The sequence below is a fragment of the Peromyscus eremicus genome, chromosome 8a (assembly GCF_949786415.1).
Source record: "Peromyscus eremicus chromosome 8a, PerEre_H2_v1, whole genome shotgun sequence".
NCBI classification, from domain to species: Eukaryota; Metazoa; Chordata; class Mammalia; order Rodentia; family Cricetidae; genus Peromyscus; species Peromyscus eremicus.
The window spans coordinates 53,413,221-53,433,940 of NC_081423.1; the positions used below are offsets into that span (position 1 = coordinate 53,413,221).

The 20,720-nt window shown below is 50.9% G+C and overlaps 2 protein-coding genes and 1 long non-coding RNA gene across 9 annotated transcripts; 1 reads left to right on the top strand and 2 right to left on the bottom strand.

Annotated features, from left to right (window-relative positions):
- Positions 1-386: 386 nt before the first annotated feature.
- Positions 387-3,086, bottom strand: C8AH17orf49 (chromosome 8a C17orf49 homolog). 5 transcript variants are annotated; one of them, XM_059271049.1, is made up of 6 exons: positions 2,966-3,086; positions 2,713-2,807; positions 2,047-2,148; positions 1,197-1,384; positions 880-984; positions 387-644 (listed from the first exon to the last, which is right to left on the bottom strand). In XM_059271049.1, exons 1-6 carry the CDS (start codon positions 2,984-2,986, stop codon positions 640-642), a joined length of 516 nt encoding a protein of 171 aa, XP_059127032.1. In that variant the 5' UTR covers positions 2,987-3,086; the 3' UTR covers positions 387-639. The 5 variants fall into 5 exon arrangements, with proteins under 5 accessions (XP_059127032.1, XP_059127031.1, XP_059127033.1 ...); XM_059271048.1 differs by having other exon boundaries at positions 387-648; XM_059271050.1 differs by lacking the exon at positions 2,047-2,148 and having other exon boundaries at positions 387-648.
- Positions 3,087-3,202: 116 nt separating this feature from the next.
- Positions 3,203-10,285, top strand: LOC131917311 (uncharacterized). Of its 3 annotated transcripts, none has more exons than XR_009380651.1 (5): positions 3,203-4,242; positions 4,884-5,181; positions 7,838-8,014; positions 8,953-9,047; positions 10,041-10,285. It is a non-coding gene; the product is annotated as an uncharacterized LOC131917311 (long non-coding RNA). The 3 variants fall into 3 exon arrangements; XR_009380650.1 differs by lacking the exons at positions 3,203-4,242; positions 4,884-5,181 and adding exons at positions 5,194-5,486; positions 8,189-8,286; XR_009380649.1 differs by lacking the exons at positions 3,203-4,242; positions 4,884-5,181 and adding an exon at positions 5,194-5,486.
- On the bottom strand, positions 7,394-20,338 carry Alox12 (arachidonate 12-lipoxygenase, 12S type). Its single transcript, XM_059271032.1, has 14 exons — positions 20,101-20,338; positions 19,370-19,571; positions 18,252-18,333; positions 18,026-18,148; positions 17,828-17,931; positions 17,416-17,576; positions 16,405-16,548; positions 14,869-15,078; positions 12,280-12,366; positions 11,885-12,054; positions 11,281-11,402; positions 8,235-8,335; positions 7,947-8,117; positions 7,394-7,843 (listed from the first exon to the last, which is right to left on the bottom strand). The coding sequence occupies exons 1-14, from the start codon at positions 20,233-20,235 to the stop codon at positions 7,664-7,666; spliced, it is 1,992 nt and encodes a 663-aa protein (XP_059127015.1). The 5' UTR covers positions 20,236-20,338; the 3' UTR covers positions 7,394-7,663.
- Positions 20,339-20,720: the final 382 nt, after the last annotated feature.

Genomic DNA, 20,720 nt, shown 5'->3' on the forward strand with positions numbered 1-20,720 from the left:
CACTGTGGTGTTAGAGCGAGGGTGGGGGAGGCCGCCCTGGAGGAGCAGCACAGGAACAAAACCTGTCCGCGCTATTGTTGTGGAGTTCTGGCAAGGTGGGGGGGGGGGGGCAGGGGAGTCTGAACACCGGAAAGAGACCCTCTAAAATCCCCGGGTAGTCAATACCAGTTGTCAGCAGCCCTGGGAGTAAGTTCTGGCCCCACAGAGCAGAGTGGAGTCTCGGTTGCCCACACCCAGCTCTCCTGGCTGTAGCAGCACAGAAATCTTGGCACTGGGAAGTGAGTCTGCCAATATTGGCTGTGCTGCTCCGGGCAGGGCGGTGAGAGCTACTGAGAAGGGGCCGGCCCGAGGAAGGGCTGAGGACAGGGAGAGCAGCGGCAGCAGCGTGCCAAGAGAATTTTTTATTATAATTATCTGTATAAAAATGTCCATCAGACGGAGGTCAGAGGGTGAGGGCACATGTTTATCAGGAACAAGGTGGACAGCTCCAGTGGCTTTCTGACCCTCTCTCACGCAGTCCTTGCTTAGAGTCCCAGGTGATCCACAGGTCCACGGCGAACAGTGAGGGTCAGAGGTGGCAGGCTCAGCAGGAGAGTAGAGGAGCATCAGCAGAGGTCGAGAGAAGGCCAGAGTCCAGGGTCAGGCTGTCTGGAACAGGAAGTAGAACGGACCGGGATGGAGCAAGCCCGGAGTATGTTTCCAAGAAAGCCTCACCTCCTCAAACATCATGTTACTAACTGACCCAACCCCCTGCACTGAGTGTCTTCCCTTCTGAAGCCCTTGCACGAGAAAGGGGCTTCTGCTGGGACCCTCCCCGGCCATCCAGGTGAGTGCTTCTTCCCCACCCCAGCCATGTGGGAGGAGGAGGACGACTCCTACCCTGGTCAAAGTTGAGTTTCTTGGCTGGAGGAGTTTCTCCTAGCCCTTCTACATCCACCAGGTCGCTGTTGGCGTCCGAGTCGTTCAGAGCACTGAGTGTCACATCTGGGGGGGCATAGGCTAGGTTCTAGGTTTCCTGACTGCTTCCCTCCTCCTGGGTCTCCAAAGCCTCACGCTCTACACACCCCTCTACCCGGTCGGGAATCACCGCAGAGTACAGAGGAGCGACCTGTCCTTGGACCCAGGCCCAGTTCTCTCACTGAGTCTCAGATAGGACCTTTAACCCCTACCCTAGCCAGCAACTCCACAGCCCTCACCAGCCTTCTGTTTCTTTAGGGGAGGACCCCCAGCTTCAGGGACACTGGAGCTGCTGGGTGGAGGGGCGGTTGGAGGTGAGAGGACCCCAGACGTCATCTTCTTGGGCCCTTTCTTAGGTGACTCAGTTGGAAGAGGGATGCCAGAGTCTTCATATACTTTTCGCTTTACGGTGGTCTTTATCTGAGCCCTGAAGATAAGAGAAAGCAGATTAGGGAGACTCATCAGAGAAGCCGAGGGAAGAGGGGAGGGGAGGAATAATGGACCACTCTGAAGGAATTCTAGGAGTTCTTCATAAATATCCAGATCAAGGCCCTAATCCATGTGGAATGAGGGTCCCCCCCACACTCAGCAGCTTTGCGCCCCCTTAGGGCTAATGGGTTATGAAGAAAGGAGTCCCTGAACAGAGCAGCCAGGAAGGCCCTGTCCATGATCCACTGGGAGAGATGTATGGATGTACAGGGCCACCAGGTATGTCGTGGTGACAGAAAGGTAGCCTGAGACTTTTTTTATGGATTCTGAACAACTAACTAGTCCAGAATGCATCTCTGGAACTACTAGTCTCAAGGATTTATATAAATAGCTAGGGAACCCTCATCATCAAATACACCCATTAAGTATCTGGGCCCCTGAAAATAAAATTCTCTGAAGGTCCTAATTAACACTGCATTTCCTGAACTTCCGACCAGTTGCCACAATTATTATGTTCTTTCAGTCTTCAAGGAAATGCTTTAAAACAAACAAGCAACAAAGTAGGAAAGATGCTGGGCTGGGGGTTCTGAGAAAGAACGATGGGTAAGGAGAAGAAAGGTGCCCACCCCTCCCCCTTCTCTGCCAGCCACCCTCCCTCACACTGTCCGTTCCTTGATGACACAGCTGATGTGATTAAGATCGTCCCCAAATCGCTTCACAGCAGCCCTCAGCATCTCTATCTCCGTCTCCGTCCACTTGGCACTGTCGGAAGGGGAGAAGGGGTGATAGCAAAAATGGAAGGAGTGCGTGGAGCCAGCCCGCAGGCTATTCCGTCCACAGCCAAGCAGCCTCTTCCCCCTGGTCTCTGGGGCACCTTTCAAAGATTGGTGAAGAGGACCTCCTTAAGAAAAGCCCTGGGACAAACCGCTAGCCACATGAAAGTGCACCCAGGGCCACTTGAAAACATCTCTTTTCATCATGTACCAGCTGCTACAAACAACCCACAGAAACCAATGCAACAAGTAGGGGGGCTTACAAACAGAACCCTTGAAAGATGTGTAGCAACACTCTGAGGGATTGATTCCACAAGGCTTGGGGTGGGTGGGAGACAGTGCGTCGGTTTGCAGCGGGGGTGGGGACTGTGAATCTGGCAGTATCTCCAACCTGTCATTCACTAGTTCAACAATGATCAACAACTACACTGCCCTGGGCCAAGCAGCACAGAGGAATTAATATGAGCTCCCTGCGCTAGAGAGGGTCGTGTCTGTGACCGAATCCAAGCGACTGCTCTCGGCGGCGTCCAGGTCCTAGGCTGGTCTCACGTACCCGGCGGGGGAAGAGTCCGACACTGGATGCAGCTGCATAGTCAGCTCCCCGAGCTTCGTGAAGGCGGCGCCGGCCGCGGAGAAGATCTCTCCAACCTAGGGGCGGAGCAGCATTACGGGGGGCCGGCAGCGCGCCGTCCCACCCCAGCCTCCGATCAGCCCGCCCCCCGCCCAGCGCGCACCAGCCGGGAGCCAGGCAGGGGGCCCACCCTCCCGTGGCCGCCAGGGAGCGCAGTCCGCGAGGGAGGTCGAACCTTGGTGGACGCTGACGTCATGGCCCCGCGCACCTCCTCACGGAGACGCTCCGCCGCCGCCACCACCACGCGAGCTGGAAACCACGGAGAGCCGGGCAGCCGGCCGCTCTGGCTCCCGCGCAGGAAGTCCCGCCCTCCTTGCAGCCGATTGGCCGACGCCCGACCTCCCCCCCCCCCCGCGCCCAGTCACTCCGGTCGCCTCGCCGCGCGGAGGCAGACGCGATGGAAGACGTCGCCTCACTTCCGGCTGGCTTCATTCTACTTCCGTCGAAGGGACGGGACTCCTCGAAGAGGCTAGGCTCAAGTCTTTCGAGCCCAGGCCCGCCCCCTCCCTGAAAGCACAGACGCCAAGCTCAGGAGAACCGCTGCTCTTTATTGTGGTTCAGGATAGGGCGCGGTCAGCACCGGGCCCCTCCAGGGTTTGCAGGGCCAGGGATGCGGTCCTGCCAGGGGTAACCCGGCCCCGGAGGACGCCAGATGGGTGGGACAGACGGGCCGAGGAGTCCTTAAATAGAGAAGGGAGGTGGGGAGGGAGAGCCGGGCTGCGCTCTAGCGCACCATGTATTCCTTTCGCTTATTGAGCCGAACTTGGCAGAAGGAGAAGCCGCCGAGGAGGAGGTAGAGGCCCGCGGCGATGAAGCAGTTGTAGCTGACCTGCTCGTACAGGCTGTATATGTTCTGAGGGCCGTTCCTGGAGGGTGGCGAGTAAGCAGGGACATGTCAGTCACCCAGCATCCAATAACACACGTAGTACTGTGCACCAGACACCATGCTAAACGCGCTGACGTCTCTAATAGTCTTCCTGACGATCATACGGGATGGGTTCTATCATGGGATCCATTTTTGCAGAAGTAGATGAAGGCTCAGGAAGGCAAAACATTAGAAGAGGCCACATCTAAGCTGGTGGGCTTGGGGTGGCCACGGAAGCCTAGTTTGCAAGACTGCTCCCAAAATGCATTTTTTAAAAACACTTTTTATGCTGGGGATTGGAACCAGGACCTTGCATGTTAAGCACACGTTTGCCACTGAACTACTTTATAGACAGCAGGCTCTCTTCGTGCAGTCCCCCACTTAAGGCCATAAACGTCCAGCCTTCAGCAGTGTCTCCCACATAATTCTGAGCCCAGACCTTGCTACTTCTCATCTGCGCCCAGGCTCGCCTAAGTCCCCGACCACTTACTCAAAATCTTTCTCCGTGAAGGGAACGTCCTCAATTAACACAGCGGAGTGGACATTGAAAAATATCCCGAGCATTATCTGGAAGAACAAAGGTATAGGTAGGTAGGTTGTCAAATTCTGGCACCTTACCCCTTGGTGGCTCCCTAAGCTCCTCCCATTTCTAATGTTGGCCCAACACTTGTCCCTTAGATAACCAGAAAGGGCTAGGAGTAGGGTGGTTGTAGCTGGATTCGGACTCAGCCATCTGGAGTAGGGCATGAGGTAGGACACTGGGAAGAGTGGCTGGGTACAAGGGGGTATAGCAAACAGCTCTCCAAGACGCGTCATTATCATGGGACCAGGCGTAAGAGAGGAGGGAAACCCAGCACTTCATATTTCTGAATGTGAAGGCCGGTAGAGCCCTGGAGAAGAGCAAGCACACTTCTTCCTCGCCTCCAACTCAAGCATGTCTCAGGGGCCTAGCTCTTGTTTACCTTGAGGGGTCCGCAAACTTACCAGCGCTGGCTCCCATTCCCAGGGTCCTGCCCCATCACCCTGTCGCTCTAGTTCCCATTTTTTTTTTTTCCCGATCTAAGTTCCGTCTCGTTTTCCAGCGACTAGCTAGCCAGACCCTTAATCTGTCTGCTACTTCCAAAGGCCTGGGGGTTCCCGGCCTCCCAACCCTTCGACCCCGGAGCCCCTCAGGCCGGCTCCGATTCTCGGGGGGGGCAGCCCTCTCACCAACATGATCACTCCCCAGGCGCTGAGGACGATGCCACAGGCGGCCAGCTTCGGCCCACAGCACAGGAGCGACGCCATGGAGGAAGGAGGGAGGGATTGCTAGAGACGGAAGATCGAGGCGCAGAAGCGGCGAGAGGGAACCCTGGAGACGCCGGGGACACGGAGCTGGATTTGGGGACTTGCGCGGCGCCGAGCGGCGGGGGCGTGGCCTTGGGCGCGGACCACTCTGAAGGGGCGGCGGGCAGGGAGCGCTGCGCCAGGCGGAGGGCCAAGCCTCGGGCGGAGGACGCGGGGCCAGAATCCGAAGCAGCAACCCTGTAAGTCCTCCCTGATCTGGGTAGTAGGGACGTGAGTGATGCAGAAACCAGGGCCTGTTGGTTCTTCCTCTTCACTTACCCCGTCTTGGAATGGAAGGAGCGGGCATCTCACGTGACCGACTTGGCAGGTCACATGACCAGGAACTAGCTTTAACCTGGCGTCAGGAAAGAATCTGGTGGGAATGAGCGCCGGCTGATTTGAGTATTGGACTGTTCGGTTAGGTCGAGACGCTCGGGATCGTCTAATTCCTCACCCCCCACACGCATCCCTTAGTCTCCGGTTGTCTTCTGTGATGGGGGAAACGGTAAGCGAGGATGGTGAGATTACTCGGCGTGGAGGTCTATCGCCTCTATCCAGGCCCCCCTTTCGAAAGATGCTTTGACACGTTGAGAGGAAAGAGGAAGAGCCCCTACCTGAGGCTGAGCATCCGGCTTGGAGGACGGTTTTTAAATAGTTGAGGTCTTCTTGACCCTGGAAATGCTTCACTTGAAATACAGTATCGTTCTAATGTCACGTTCAGGGAAAAATAGGGGGCTAGGAAAGCAGACTCACTGGACACATTATGAAGGCAAGCAGACTTGCTAAGTGTGGGGGAGAAAGGAGGAAATACACTAAAATGTCGCTGTTGCTTCTCTCTCCACTGAAAAAGCTCCAGGCACTTTAAGCCAGAACATAAGATGTGTCGTGGTCACAGTGCTGTGAGGAGACACCACGACCAAGGCAACTCGTAGAAACCATTTAACTGGGGCTCCCTTACAGTTGCAGAGGTTTAGTCCATCATCATCATAGTGGGGAGCGTGGTGGCAGACATGGCATGGCCTGGAGCAGAACTACATCCTGATCGGTGCCGCGGAGGGCCGTACTGACTGCGCCTGGTATGCGCTTTTGAAACCAAAGCCCACTCCCAGTGACATACTTCCTCTAACAAGGCCTCAGCTCTCCTAATCCTTGTAATCTTTTCGACCAGTTCCACTCTCTGTTAACCAAGCATTCAAATATATGATCCTATGGGGCCATTCTCATTCAAACCACCACAAGATGTAAAAATAAGAATAGGCCTTCCTCTCCAAAACAAATTTGGTAACTTCACTAGGGAGAAATATATTTGTAGTAATTAGATATGTTTAAAGAACACCCCCTCCTCTCCAGGGCTGGGGTTCCGGCGCCACGGATGAAGAAAAATTTTGCACTGAGTTCAGTATACCCATGCTCGTAAGGACAATAGCCACAGAACGATTGGGAGAATACACTTTAATTTCAAGACCCCAGAACCAAACAGAGGAACCCTGTCATCGACTAGAATCTTGTGGCATTTTTTTTGTTTGTTTATTTTGTGGATATTGGTCTCGGAATGGTTGTGAAAGAGAACTTGTGATTACTGGGTGGTAAGCAGGCTTGAAACAAGGGTTCTCTGCCTCTCTTGTTTGTGACTGTTGGGGAGGGAAGCTGTTTGGGGAAGTGTTTTCTACTTGGGGCCAGCAACACCTTCATTAGGGCTGTCCAGGGTTTGTGTTCAAATGGGAAAAGTGGGGATAGAGGGGGAATTGTCAAGGAAGAGAGTCAGGAATTTACAAGTTGGCTGTCAAACATGAGGTCTGGTTCCCGGCAAGGGGAATTAGCCGAAATAGTTGATTTCATTCAGAAATATCAATTTCCTCTCCACAACCCTGGCTTTGGATGTTTTTCTAGAAACTGGAATTTTAGGCCTGAGGCTTGTATGAAGTTAGACCAAATCTATTCTGAAATTGTGCATGGCCCTCAAGCAAAGCACTTTTATTTTTGCTTGTTTGCTTGTTGTTTGTTGTTTGTTTGTTTTGAGACAGGGTTTTTCTCTGTGTCTGTCCTGGAATTTACTCTGTAGACCAGGCTGGCCTTGAACTCAGAATTCTGCCTGCCTCTGCCTCCCAAGTGCTGGGATTAAAGGTGAGTGTCACCACTGACTGGCTTTGTTTTTGTTTTTAAATGGCTGGGGGAAAAAAAAGCCAAAATACTGTGTGGTGACATGTGAAATTCACATCTCAGTGTCCATACATAAAGTTTTGTTTTGTTTTGTTTTGTTTTTTTTTGGTTTTTCGAGACAGGGTTTCTCTGTGTAGCTTTGCACCTTTCCTGGAACTCACTTGGTAGCCCAGGCTGGCCTTGAACTCACAGAGATCCACCTGGCTCTGCCTCCCGAGTGCTGGGATTAAAGGCGTGCGCCACCAAATACATAAAGTTTTATTGGAAGATAGTCACACTCATAATGTTGGTGGCTGCTTTAATGGTACAGAGAGAGCTAAGTAATTGTGGCAGAAAGTATATGGCCTACAAAGACTTCCTCTTTACAGCAGAACATTTAGTGCCCTGTGGTAGAATCCTGATGTGGAGTGTGCTTAGGAGAGGAATTAGAGTCTTAGCAGCAGATGTGAGAAGGCACAGAACCAAGAGAGCAGCGGCAGCCCTAGAGCTGATGGGATTCCTCTGGGTGCCATCACCTCAGGCTCAGATGGTAATACTGTTCTCTATGCGGCTGGGCTTGAGGTATTCATAGGGCAGGTCAAGTTGCTCATTCCGGGCTATAATCTCTCTTTCCAAATTCCCCAAATCTGCTTGAAATCGGCTGAGCACAGTTTTGGTCCTGGGGTCTGAGAAATATTTTTCTTTGTGTTGTCCTAGGGGTACCTGGGATAGAACGGATCATTCAGGTTCCAGCCGGAAGACACCCAGCCCCTCACACTGATACTTCCTCCCAATTGTTACTTCCCTGTCCTTGATCCATACTCACCATGTCTGGCTGGAGGCGACCCAGATGCCATGTGATGGTCATTTGAAGACAGGACTTGTGAATGTCAGGTAGCGAGCCCATCACCGTCTCCATAGTAACGCCTTCCTTGTTGGTGGGTGGGGGCATCCTCATTGTGCATGGAGCATTAGGTACCCAACCGAACCAGTCCAGCTAGGGAAGGAAAGTGACTCAGAACCAGGTAGTAAGATCTGAATCCCCACCTCTCCCTTGGATATCCCAAGGTCCAAACACTTGCTTCCTGGGCCCTGGGCCCTCTTCTCTCTGTACCTGGCCCTGGTTGATGGCGGCATGCTGGGAAGTACACGTGAAGATACACATGGTAAGGAAATGGCCCAGCTGAGCCCGGGTCTGGAAGGAGACAGGGAAACCTGCAGGGAGAAGAGCAAGGTCTAAAGGCTGTGGAGTAAGAGGAGAGAAAGCAAGGATGCTGTGTTTTAGAACGGGTGTGTGGGTTGTTTTTTTAAGTGTGTTAACAGGGTATCTTCTTTTTTTTTTTTTTTTTTAGACTTATTTATTATGTATACAGTGTTCTGTCTGCATGTATCCCTGTATGCCAGAAAAGGGCACCAGATCTCATTACAGATGGTTTCGAGCCACCATGTGGTTGCTGGGAATTGAACTCAGGACCTCAGGAAGAGCAGCCAGTGCTCTTAACCTCTGAGCCATCTCTACAGCCCCTAGGGTTTTTATTTATGCAGATATATTTGTATCAGATATAGGTTCCAATGCTGGCCTATTACTTTAGACCAGAGGTTCTCAGCCTATGGGTCTTGACCCCCGACAGGGGTCCTATATCAGATGTTCTGCATATTAGATATTTACATTATGATTTATGACAGTAGTAAAATTATAGTTCTGAAGTAGCAACAAAATAATGCAAAGGTTGGAAGTCCACACAACTAGAGGAACTGCATTAAAGGTTGCAGCAGTAGGAAAGTTGAGAACCACTGCTCTAGACCAATTACCTAACCTCTCCACATTCCAGTTTTTTCCATCTGCACAATGGATGTAGTGGTGCATGCATGTAATCCCAGCTCAGAGGCAGGAGGCTTGTGAGTTCCTGGCCAGCCCAGCCTACAGGTAAAGTTCCAAGCCAGCCTGCACCATTGTCTGGACTACACAGTGAGAGCTTGTCTTAAAAAAAAAAAAAAAAAAAAAAGCATCAAAATCATCTGTTTTTAAATAGTGCTCAGCAAATAATAGATACTCTTATTGTGGAAGGATTAGGGGCTGGGCAATCAGTTATCCCTAGTTGATTAAGAATTAATGATGTGCCGGGCAGTGGTGGCACATGCCTTTAATCCAGAACTCAGGAGGCAGAGCCAGGCGGATCTCTGTGAGTTTGAGGCCAGCCTGGTCTACAGAGCAAGATCCAGGACAGGCACCAAAAACTACACAGAGAAAACCTGTCTTGAAAAACAAACAAAAAACCAAAACATAACAAAACCAAAAGACAACAAAAAAAAGAATTAATGATGCTTCTTCCTATTTCCAGACAGGGAATTATAGTCTCTTAGTTACACAATGGAGAATGAGAGAAGTCCTGAGCTGGGCCTGGTGGCACATGCCTGTAACCCCAGCACTTAGGAGGCTGAGGCAGGAAGAGCGTAAGTTCAAGGCCAGCTTTCACTATGTAGTAAGTTTGAGGCCCAGCTAGGCTAAATGACCCTGTCTCCAAACAACAACAAAGTCCTGATTTACCTCATGCCAGTTATTTTACAGTACATGTGGGAGCTTTGAGTTGAGCTGGCGCATAGATAATCACACCTGTTTTCTAGATAAGACAATCAAAGACCAGCGAGAGTAAATGCTTGTCAAGATTACCCAGTGGGGAAAACCCAGAAGCTGACTTTGAACTCGGGTTCCTGACTGCTATTCTATTACCCATTTTAATTTTAGCATACTTCCTCTAAGTGCAGCAGGAAAGTTAGGCAAAAGTGAGCTCTGTGAGTTGAGAGAATAGAGAGAGGAGGGACTGAGAAGCTGTTTGTGGAGGCTAAAGTTAATATTTATGGTATGGAATGAATGCTTGTGTGTCCACCCCCAAGTTAATACTCTGAAATTATTTGCCAGTGTGATGGTATTTGAACACAGGAGTCGCTGGAAGTTTATAAGGTCATGAGGTTGGAGCTCTCATGAGAGATGGCGGTGTTCTTATGAGACAGGACGGACATCTAGTTTGTTCTCTCTCTGCCATGTGGTGCCATGGAAGTCACTTGGGTCACCCGGAAGAGTGCCCAGCAGAACCCGAACATGCAGGCACTCTGCCTCAGACCTTCAGCCTCCAGAATGGTGAGAAATAAACGTCTGATATTTAAGCCACACTGTCTGTCTCATTATTTCGATCCAAACAAACTAAGACACTGAATATTTGTTGTAAATTTCAAGATGTAGATACTGCTTGAGGAGAAGGCTAGGAGAAGAAGGTTTGTTTGGACACATGAAGCCACAAGGTCAGGACCGAGAAACACTAGAGATGCTAGGTCCTGCCGGAGTGGAGGTGGGGAACCCTTGCCTCCTCGATGAGAGGCTCTCTCTCTCCAGGATACAGGGTTTGCTGCATTGCAGGGTCTGGGGGCGGGGGGGGGGGGCACCGCTGTGCCATAAAGAAGCAGTGGATGGGACTCAAGGTGGTGGAAGTCAGAGGGGCAGTGACCGGAGAGGAGGAGGCGGCCTTGTGTTTAGATAGCCCAGGAAAGGCTAGTTCTTTTGGGAGTTAAGGGAGGAGGATGGAAGCTGACCGGAAGTGGTGGCTGCTGGCTGCACCCTGACTAGTGGTAGGGGAGCTGGGTAGTGAGGACCAGGTTAACCAAAGCCCCAGGGGTCGGGACACTGAGTTCAGATTTGAGCCATAGCGTGCAGATAGTGTTGAGGTGTAGAAATGACATTGCAGTCTGGCAAATGTGCAACATGCCAGAACCCTGTGTGTGTGGACAGTAGCAGGCAGGAAGAAAAGGGGTAGCCACAGTGGGACATGATGGGCTTTGGTGGGAAATTTTTACCATTTATGTCTCAGGGAGAGAAATAGGGAACCATGAGCACAGAACTCCACAAACCCTGGCAGGGACTGGACAGAACTCATTGTGGTTCTGCGCTAGCTGAGTCCCATGCTATGGCAAGTTATAGACGTGACAGAGGACCTGAGTATGAGTGGATGGTCAGGGCTCCTAAGGAGGGACAACCTGGGTATATAGGACGGTTCTGGGTATTTGGAGACATGGAGGATGCTTTCATGAGTGGAAGGGCAGGTGTGATTGGGGAGTTCTGTCCCTGAGGTCTGGGGAGGAACGCTTGTCTCTGGGACAGATCTTACCTCTGTCCTGGGCATGGCACAGCCCCACCTCCGTGATCTCCCGACACCAGGCCTGCAGCTCTGGGTCTCCCCTTACGATGTCATCACTCTGGTAGAAGAGGTGGACCATCCCTTCCACGTACCTGCCCAGAGAAGGAAACTGAGCCCAGAGCACAGACTCCAACCTCTCACCTCTTTTCTGGGGTCACCTCTCATCTGGCTCTCACTCTGCCTGGGTTGGATCCTACCAGATTTGTGTTTTGAAATTAATTTATTGCAGCATTAGGGATCAAAATGAAGGCTTTGCTCATGCTAAGCAAGCATCCTGTGATTGAGTTACGCCCCAGGGCTCGGGTATATTCATGTAAGGAAAAGAGATGTTAGTCATTCTACACATCTACACATGACTGCTAGTCACTCCTGACAAAACCCTGCTTCTTCCAGATCCCCCAGCCTCTGCTCTAACTGCTGTCCTAGTCTGTGTCCTGCCCCTACTCCAGTCTCTTTGTTTTTAAACCTGACAACTGACTCCACCTGTTCCTCTCCTCTCTCTCTGGGGAGAGACTTCCTGCCCCAAGCCAGATCTTACCCATTCCCTTTCACTCACCCGTTCCCTCTCACTCACCTGGCAGTGACTTCCCAGAGCTGCAAAGCATCCTGAGCATAGAGGGCACTTGGGAGTCTCAGCAGGCCTCGGTCAGCCAGGTCGTCAGGAGGACAGAGGGAACAGTAAGTCAGCTGAGCCATTGCCCGAGTGAGCAGCTGAACATGGCCCCCTCCACCTGTGCTCACTACCTGGGACGAGAAAGTTGACAGGTCTTGATGGATGGAAGCAGGGTTAGAGAAGCACGGGCTATATAGTGCCCAGGCATGAAGTTTTCAGATTTAAAGTCATGTATATGAATGAACAGGACTCATAGGTTAAGGCTTAAGATTTCCATGGAAGTTTGTCTGGCATCCCCAAGTGTTCAGACTGTCAATGGAAGCTGGGAGATTGGGTGGCACCATACCCGCCCTTACCTGATCAAATATTCCCCCATCTGAGATGAGCTGGGTCCGGCTTCGTGTGTTGATTTCCATAGTGTAACGGATGTGAGGAACTAGGAGCTGGGGTGGAGATTGAAGGGGGCTGTACTTGAGACCGGCCTTGTAGGACCTGACACCAATGTCCTCCTGTCCTCTTGATGCTTACGCTCTGCTGCTGCCTTGACAGGCTGGACCCTTAGTTCTCTGATCGCTCATCACACTTTCTAAATTCCTAAGCAGTTGTCTTGTAGAGCCGTGGTGACTAGGATTTCAACCCACACCTTAGCACTCTGATACTTAGCCAAGTTAATTACTATTCAATGTGCAATATCCCCAGCTGCCAACAGGGGGCAATAATAGGCTCTTATCCGAGGGAGGTACAGTGATGTATGTGTGTGTGTGACTCTGTAGGTGAAGTGTCTACATAAAGGATCCCCCGATCATTCTCTTTACTTCCACCTTGAGTGTGGGTGTCTTTTAGGGGCTCTGAGTGCCTTTTGATTTTCTTATATTCTATCGTTTATATCCTCATAGCTTAAATTAGCCTGCATATTCCTTGAGTGCTCCTCCACTCTTTGGTTACTTGCCGATTGAGTTTCTTTGGGAGTGGCTTGTGGGGGAGGGCATATGAAGCTATCTGCTTACACAGAGAGCTGTCAGCATCCAATCTGTCCCCCAGCCTTGAAGATACTGCTGGGTCTCCTCTCTCCTTGGCTGGTATAAAAATCTACCTCATTCTCATGCATTTCTTTTGTCTTCTTTTTTTTTTTTTTTAAACACAGTACATATTCATATTTTGTCTAATTTTGGTGTTTATCTGAATTGCTTATGCCAAACACAGGAACTGCTAACTGACCTCTTGGATCTTGAGATATCAAAGCAGCTCACATGAGTCTGAGGTTTTTTTGTTTTGTTTCGTTTTGTTTTTTGTTTTTTTGAAAAACCACACAAGATTCTGAATGTCATAAAAAGCCACAAGTCATATGAGAAGAAAAGATGCCTGGAAACAACTCTGAAGAAAAATTGCAAGAACTTATTAGATAGCATTTCGTGTGCGTCACATTACAGTTTATGTCGTGGATCCTTTAACAGTCCTAACAGAGACCTCGCGTCATAGTTTTAAAATGTGCACATCTAGGCTGGAGATGTATCTTGGGTGGCAAAATGCTTGGGTATCATGTACAAAGCCTCCAGGTTCAGTTTCCAGAGCTCCATAAACTGGGTGTGGTGGTGCAAGCCTCTGATCCAAGCATGTGGGAGGTGGATGAAGGAGGATCAGAGAAGTTCAAGGATGTCTTCAGTTAGAGTTTGAGGCCAGCCTGGGTTGAATGAGACCCCTATCTCAAAAGCAAAACCAAAACAAAACAAAAAAAGTGGACATTTGGAAAATATCAGGTAAGATTTAGAATTTAAACCCTGACCATCAAAGTCCAGATTCTGCACAGTAAGGTAGCCCTTGGGACATCAGCAGATTTAGCCCTCCGGTGTGTCCTGTGATGGAGTTGTTAGGGTGGGTGGAGACAGGAGGAGGCTGAGCCAGAAAAGAAAATTTCAAGTGTGAATATAGGCTTTAACTATACACAGTGGGTAGAAGATGCAGGTGGCATCGTGGGGTAAATGAAACCCAGGGTACTATTAATCAGCCTGTGTTACCCAAGGAGTAATTCCAAAGGGGTCCCAACTATATTGGCCAGGCTTGGGCAGTCAAACGGAAGCACCCAGCTGGAGGGATTTAATTGTTCTCCTTACCATATTCCTCACTTGAGTACCCCAACAATGCTTTACATACCATCAGCTAAAACAGACGCCTCATTTTGCTCCAAAACTAGCCCTGACAGTCACCCCCTTTTATACACTTGCACCAGTTTTGGGATGTCTGGGATATTCTCTATATGTGAAATGTTATGAAGATTTTTCAAATCTTTTTATTTTTATTACATTATTTTATTTGCACGTGAGTAAGTGTGTATGGGCACACGTATGTCATGGTGCCCATGTGAGGTCAGAGGACAACTTTTGGAAGTTGGTTCCCTCTGTCCCCCCACCATCACACTGCTGGGGCTACAGATGAGCCACCATGCTTGGATTTTGCGTGGGTGCCGGGGATCCAGACTCGGGTCCTCATGCTTGAGTGGCAAGCATTTTATCCACTGGCCATCTCCCCCACCCCCAGTTGGTTCTTAGCCATTTGTCTTCTGAGATGGGAGTAATGCTCCCTCCACCCCCAAGTGACGGTGTCTCAACTACATTGTAAGCCCACTGTGACACGGTCAGATGTTTGAGAATTTCAGAGCTCTCCCTCATAATGGTCCTGAAGAGGTCTTAAATGACTCAGCTTGATTAAAATAAGTTCCAAAGTGTCGGTAGTTTCTGTCCCCCAATTTTCACTCAGAGATTGCTCTGAAGATATTTGCTGTTGTATCTACCTCCTTGGAGTTGTGGAGGGTGGAGACAGGTAGATCCCAGGGACTTGCTGGCCAGCCACTCTAGCCGAAATGGTGAGCTCCCGGTCTAGTTAGAGACTTTGTCTCAAAACATCTCATTGGGTTGTAAGGGAGATGGGACAGAGGGCAGAGTCTGTACCTTGAAGATAGGGTGCAGTCCTGGGAGGCACCTCATGGTGGCAACAGCAATGACCTCAGCCACCAGATGAGTGTTCAGCAAATGGAACTGGAGCTCCTGCAGTTGGAAATCTGAACTTCGGACCCAGATCTTAGCCAAGAGCCAGGCAAGAGGAGGATCTGAGGGCAGGAACAATGTTGGAGCTGGGCAGCTGGAACTGGGAGGCTGAATCTGGGAGAAATTGAAATTGAGTATTCATGGAACTTCCCCTCTGTGACATGGTGACAGTTCTTGGGGAATTCGCTGACTAAACAAAACTGTTTCCTTCTAGCGGCTTACACTCAGGTAGAAGTAATGAGACCCCTGCCCCTCTGCTTCCCTCGCTAGAATGCCACACTGGGCAGGCTGAGTGCAGGCTGAGTGATGGGAAGCAGGGGTCCAGCAAAAATGTGCTGGGGCTCAGAGATCAGGTGATGAAATGGAGAGCAGAAGCAGCTCAGATGTGAGCCAGGTGTGGTGGTGTTCCTCTTTAATTCCTCAGGGAGCAGAGGCAGGCGGATCTCTGTGGTTTCAAGGCCCGTCTGGTTTACATGGTAAATTCCAGGCCAGCCAACTACTTAGTGAAACTCTGTCTCAGAGAACAACAAAAACAGGACAAAGACGATGTGTAAGATAGTTGACAGTGGTCGTCAATGACTGATGTGTGGGTGAGAAGAGTTAACAATGGATTTCTAGAAACTCTGAGAGATTAAATATGGCTCTCAGTGTGGTCCTCAGCTACTTAATCTCGGCATTAATTTGGAACTAGTAAGGAAAGTACTTTCTTTTTTTTTCTTGCTTTTTTTTTTTTTTTTTTTTTTTTTTGGTTTTTCAAGACAGGGTTTCTCTGTGTAGTTTTGGTGCCTGTCCTGGACTAGCTCTGTAGACCAGGCTGGCCTTGAACTCACAGAGATCCACCTTCCTCTGCCTCCCAAGTGCTGGGATTACAGGCGTGCACCACCACTGCCCAGCGGAAGGTACTTTCTTAGATCCACCTCAGATACACTGAACCAGAAAGTCTGGAGTTGGGACTTAACAAATTTCCTTACCCACTACTGCCCCATGCAGGGCCTTGTGCATGCTAGGTAAGTGCTGTGCACGGAGCTACACCCAACAAGTACTTGAGGTGATTCAGAAGCACACTAGTATTTGAAAATTGCTGGTAATAGGTAAGAATTCAAGAGGCTGTTTTTTTGTTTTTTGTTTGTTTGTTTGAAGATCTTAATATGTAGGTCAGGCTGGCCTGAAACTTGTCATGTATCCTTAGGTAGTCTTGAACTCAGGATCCTTCTGCCTCCAGAGTACTGGGATTATGGGTATGCACCACCACACCCAGCTGCTTCTGTGACTCGTGAACAAACACTTCCATTTGGGTGAGCTGGGGACCTAGGCTGTGCAGTGAGGGTAACTCTCAGAAGAGAGAGGGCCTGGGAGCCAAGCCTAGACACTGGGGTTCTGGGTGCAGAGGTCTAAGGGACAGAGAACAGTGTCAGGAATGAGATACTTAGGGAGCCTTACCTGGATAGCCATGGGTAGCAGCTTCCCACTGGGGTCCATCCTCAGCATGACAAGAGGGGCAGCCAGGTACTGCTGCTCGCCTCGGATCACGTTGGCTGGAATCTCATCCAGCAGAATAAAGTCAACTTCAAACAGGGAACCATTCTGGAGAAAGGGATGCACCCGTTTTTAGAGGTCAAAGTTCACACAGAGGGGCCAAGACAAAGGGAAGACATTTACAGACATGGCTTCCAATTTCTTGTCATTGTCCATCAATCCCAGAGTCCTATTGGCAGAGCTACGGTATCTGGTTGGTCCAGTTCCTCTCATCTTTAAGTGAAATAACAACCCAAAACACAAACCATGCTGATGAGGGTAGGTGTCTCGTGTGGGGTATGTGCAGCCGATCTGGGTTCGGAATAGGCCTGCTCAATCCAGTTTGTACCATAAGCACTAGCAACCTGACTCAGTGTCCAGATGGCCAATCCCCTGTCCTGTCATTCCCAGTGGTCTTCTCTCTGCTCTTGGCTCCCATCAGCTCAGCAATCCCTCCTCTGCTCTGTAAGAATCTCACCTACTCTGAGGAATATTCCATGGAGCTTCCTGAGCCGTTGCCACTGAACACAGTGTGCATAGGCCTATCCTCCTGGTGACCAGTTCATCCTTCCCAAACTCAGCTCTTTACAATTTTCCAGAAGACCTCCTGAATCGCCCCACTCCACAGTACAGGTGTCACCTTTTCACCTGCCAAGATCACTGGGATCCAGGAAAATGACAGCAGCTAGAGTATCATGATTCCTTCTAATGTCTCTGGACCCAGCCTGTGCCCTAGGGATCCACCCTCTTCCCCCATTCATACTGGAGTTCCTTGGAGCTTTTATATGGCATTGCCATTTTTCAGACTTTTTTCTTCTCTAGCAAAAGGCATGCACCAAGGGGTGCCTCCTTTTCTGTCATCTGACATTGATGTCCCAACCTCAACAGGTCTTACACACTAGTAATGAGAAAACAAGGCCAGGCGGAGGGAGGTACCTGGAGTTCTTTCTCCAACTGGGCTTGGAGCTCCTCTGTCCCAGAGGGCAGTACCAGCCTGGAGGGCAGAGAGGTGGAGCGTCTCAACAGCATGGGGTTGGCACCATTGAGGAACTGGTAGCCAAAAAGCTCATCATCCTGCCAGCACCGGTGAACTTTCTCTGTGGTGTGGGGGTGAGGTACAGAAAGGAGGAGGAGATTTACCGCAGTCTAGATGTTTCTGTTCTTCACGCTGGGCCTCGGGGATTTAGACTATCCTATGCTCCGTCCATTTTTAATTTTTGTCATTTTGGAGGCCTTGGTGAGACTATCAGGTGTAATACATTTTAATTTGGCAAGGAGCTACAGGAACCATGCATGGTAATGAAAAGGGACCCCTGGGAGGTCATGGAGATCTGGGAAAGCCACTCACCAGCCAAGGCACTCTTCTGGCCCCAGAAGATCTGATCAAAGTCTTCCAGACGGTTCCAGCTTCTCAGGAGGGTGTAAACACGTTTGAGACCCATTTCCAGAACCCTAGGACAGGTCTTAAGACGTGACCCCATGGTCTGAGCCTTAGTTCCTCACCAGGCACCCTGGTGCTTGGCTCTCCCGGGCTCCCTTTTCTTACCCCGCCTTCAGCGTCCATTCAAAGTCCAGCCTCTTCTCCTCATGGAATCTCATATTGAGAGGCAGGTCGTCCTTACAGTCTGCCGCTATTGTCTGAGGTAAGCCTTCCTTCCACGTGGCCCAGCTAGAAGTTGGGGACAGCACTTCAGGGAGAGTGTTGAGATGAGTGGTGGGGGTGGGGCGGGGAGAGGCGGGGGCAGTTGGGAGGCCTGTGGGTGGACGGTCACCAGTAGGTCTGCTGTCTTTCCTTCAGTTCCTTCTCTCGATGCTTCTGGAAGACATCCAAGGCATTGTCTCCTGCCAGGCGGGCTGGGGAGAGTTAGAATTAGCTGTGCTTCTTGTCTGTTTGGAGCACGCTCTTCCTCTTGTCCCTGTTCTTTCTGTAGCCAGTCTGTGTTTGCTGCTGAGTTCCCATGTCCTATCTCTGGCTTTACCTCACTTGACTGGCTGATCCCCTGACCTATCCATCCAGTTCTTGCCTGAGCTCACAGTTTCTCTGACTTCAACCGGCATCTTGCTTCCAGACCAGATATCTGCCATGTTTCCTGGTTCCTTAAGCTCATAATCCCCTACCGACCTTATTTCATCAATGTGTAAAGTTGGGGGGAAAGTCACCCTAATTAAGGTGACGAAGTCTTGGTCACCAACACCACACCTGTCTGTTGCTCTGGCTAATCTCACACCCCAAACATCTGGACAGCTTCACCCTCACGTTCATTGCCTGGTTTCACTCTCCTGAGCCCATGGCCACTCTCTAGTTACTGACTTGTCCCCGCTGTCGCTTAGATTAGATCCACCCATCTCAACACGCTGGTTCGTGTTTCTACCCACGCCACCCTGGCTTCCCTTTCAGCTCTTTCTCTTGTTTCCCATGGTAAGTATTTGGAGTTTGGTAGCTCTTATGCATGCCCTCTCCTGCCAGGTGGTCCCCACTACTCCAATCAAACCAGTTGCCCGTCATCCCTTCCCGGCTGGCTGTTGCTTGCTGTTCTGTGAGCCTGTCACCTGTCCCTGCCCTAACTTGTTCTGAATTACAGAACTCATCCTGTTGTTCTTTGCTTCTCCGTGTCCACAGCTCCGTGACCTACTTCCTATTTAGGAAAACGGGGTCTCCAGATCGATTATTGATTGCCCTCTTTAATTCATTTGCAACATCACTTCCTCTGGGAAACGCCTGGAGAATTCATAACTTCTTCCCATTTCCTCACCTGCATCCCGGAAACTCACTGCTCCAGCGCCTGTCCATCCTTTCTCTTTAGCCCTACCCCGCCCCCCATCACCTCCAGCACTCCTCTTTCCCTCAGGCCTTCGCCCACTTCCCCAGGGTGAGACGCTGCCAGCTCACCTGTACCCTCGGGCAGGCTTAGTACTCCCTCTCCCTGCACCCAGCGGTAGCAGGGGAACACTGCCTCCGCGCTTGTTCCGGGCCCCTGAACCGCGATGAGGTTGCAGAACCAGGCGTCGTCCACCACCGTGTGCTGTTTGTGCAGTTTCACAAACTGCAGTGGCCCCAAGTCCTCAGCAACATCGAAGTCAAACTCCTCCTCCTGTGGGGACCAGACTCGCCAGACTTAGTGGCAGGAATTGGGAGAAGCCTTTCGGAAACCGAGCCGCCCTCTGTGGAGCCTCAGTTTACCGCAGCAGTCAAAGAACTCCCCTCGCTCCCGCTCTCCCTCTCTCTTCCACCCCTAACCTGTCTGGTGGGTCTAAGGTGTCCCGTTTCTGTGGGGAGACCAGAGTCTACAGCGCGCTGACCAGAGATCTGAGCGGATGATGGAGCAGCAGCAGCATCACCTGCCTCATTCTGGTCCTTGAGCTCCCACCACACTGGAGCTCGGAGGCGCTTCAGGACTGACCACAAGTCCTGTATTTACATCCGCTCTGGGGCTCTCTTTGCAGGAGGAGTCAGGGGCAGCCTGGGCCAGGGTCCGGGAAAGGAGACCAGCCTAGGCCAGTAATTGACCTCACTCCCTGCGTCCCACTTCCCCAAAACTCCATTGCGGTGGTGCTGTCACAGCCCCTAGCCTCCTGTCCCTTGCCAACCTCCCACGCCCAGCCCGGACACTGCCCGCTAACCTTGCCCCGCGCCGGCCTCAGCTGCAGCTCCAGTTTCGCCTCCCGATGCGCCCCAACCAGCCACAGCCCCACTCGGTTGAGGGATCCCGAGAAGAGCCAGGCCCCAGTGACCACACGGACGCGGTAGCGGCCCATGGCGCCCTCTGGCCTCTCCGGAGGCGATCCAAGCAAAGCTCAGTTCGAAGACCGCCCAGGGCCACTGTCTTCGCCTCAGGGCCAGTTCCAAGGCTTTAAAAGATGGATCTGTGTCCTCGCCCTCACAACTTCTAGACACTCCTCCCAAGTCCCCGCCCTAGACTAGCCTGAACCTGCTAGTCTAGCAGGCTTTGGGGAAGGGCTCTGCCTTTGGGTTAGCTATGGTGTGGAAGAAACTAAAGGTGCCCTGGCAATGTGTGTGTGTGTGTGTGTGGGGGGAGGGTTTAGAGCTAGATATGACAGAGAACTCTCTAGAGCTCTAGAGCAGCGGTTCTCAACTTTCTCAACCCTTTAATATAGGTCCTCATGTTGTGGTGACCCCCCCAACGATAAAATTATTTTCGTTGCTATTTCATAACTGCAAGTTTACTACTGTTAGGAACTGTAATGTAAACATCTTGGTTTCCGATGGTTTTAGGCAACCC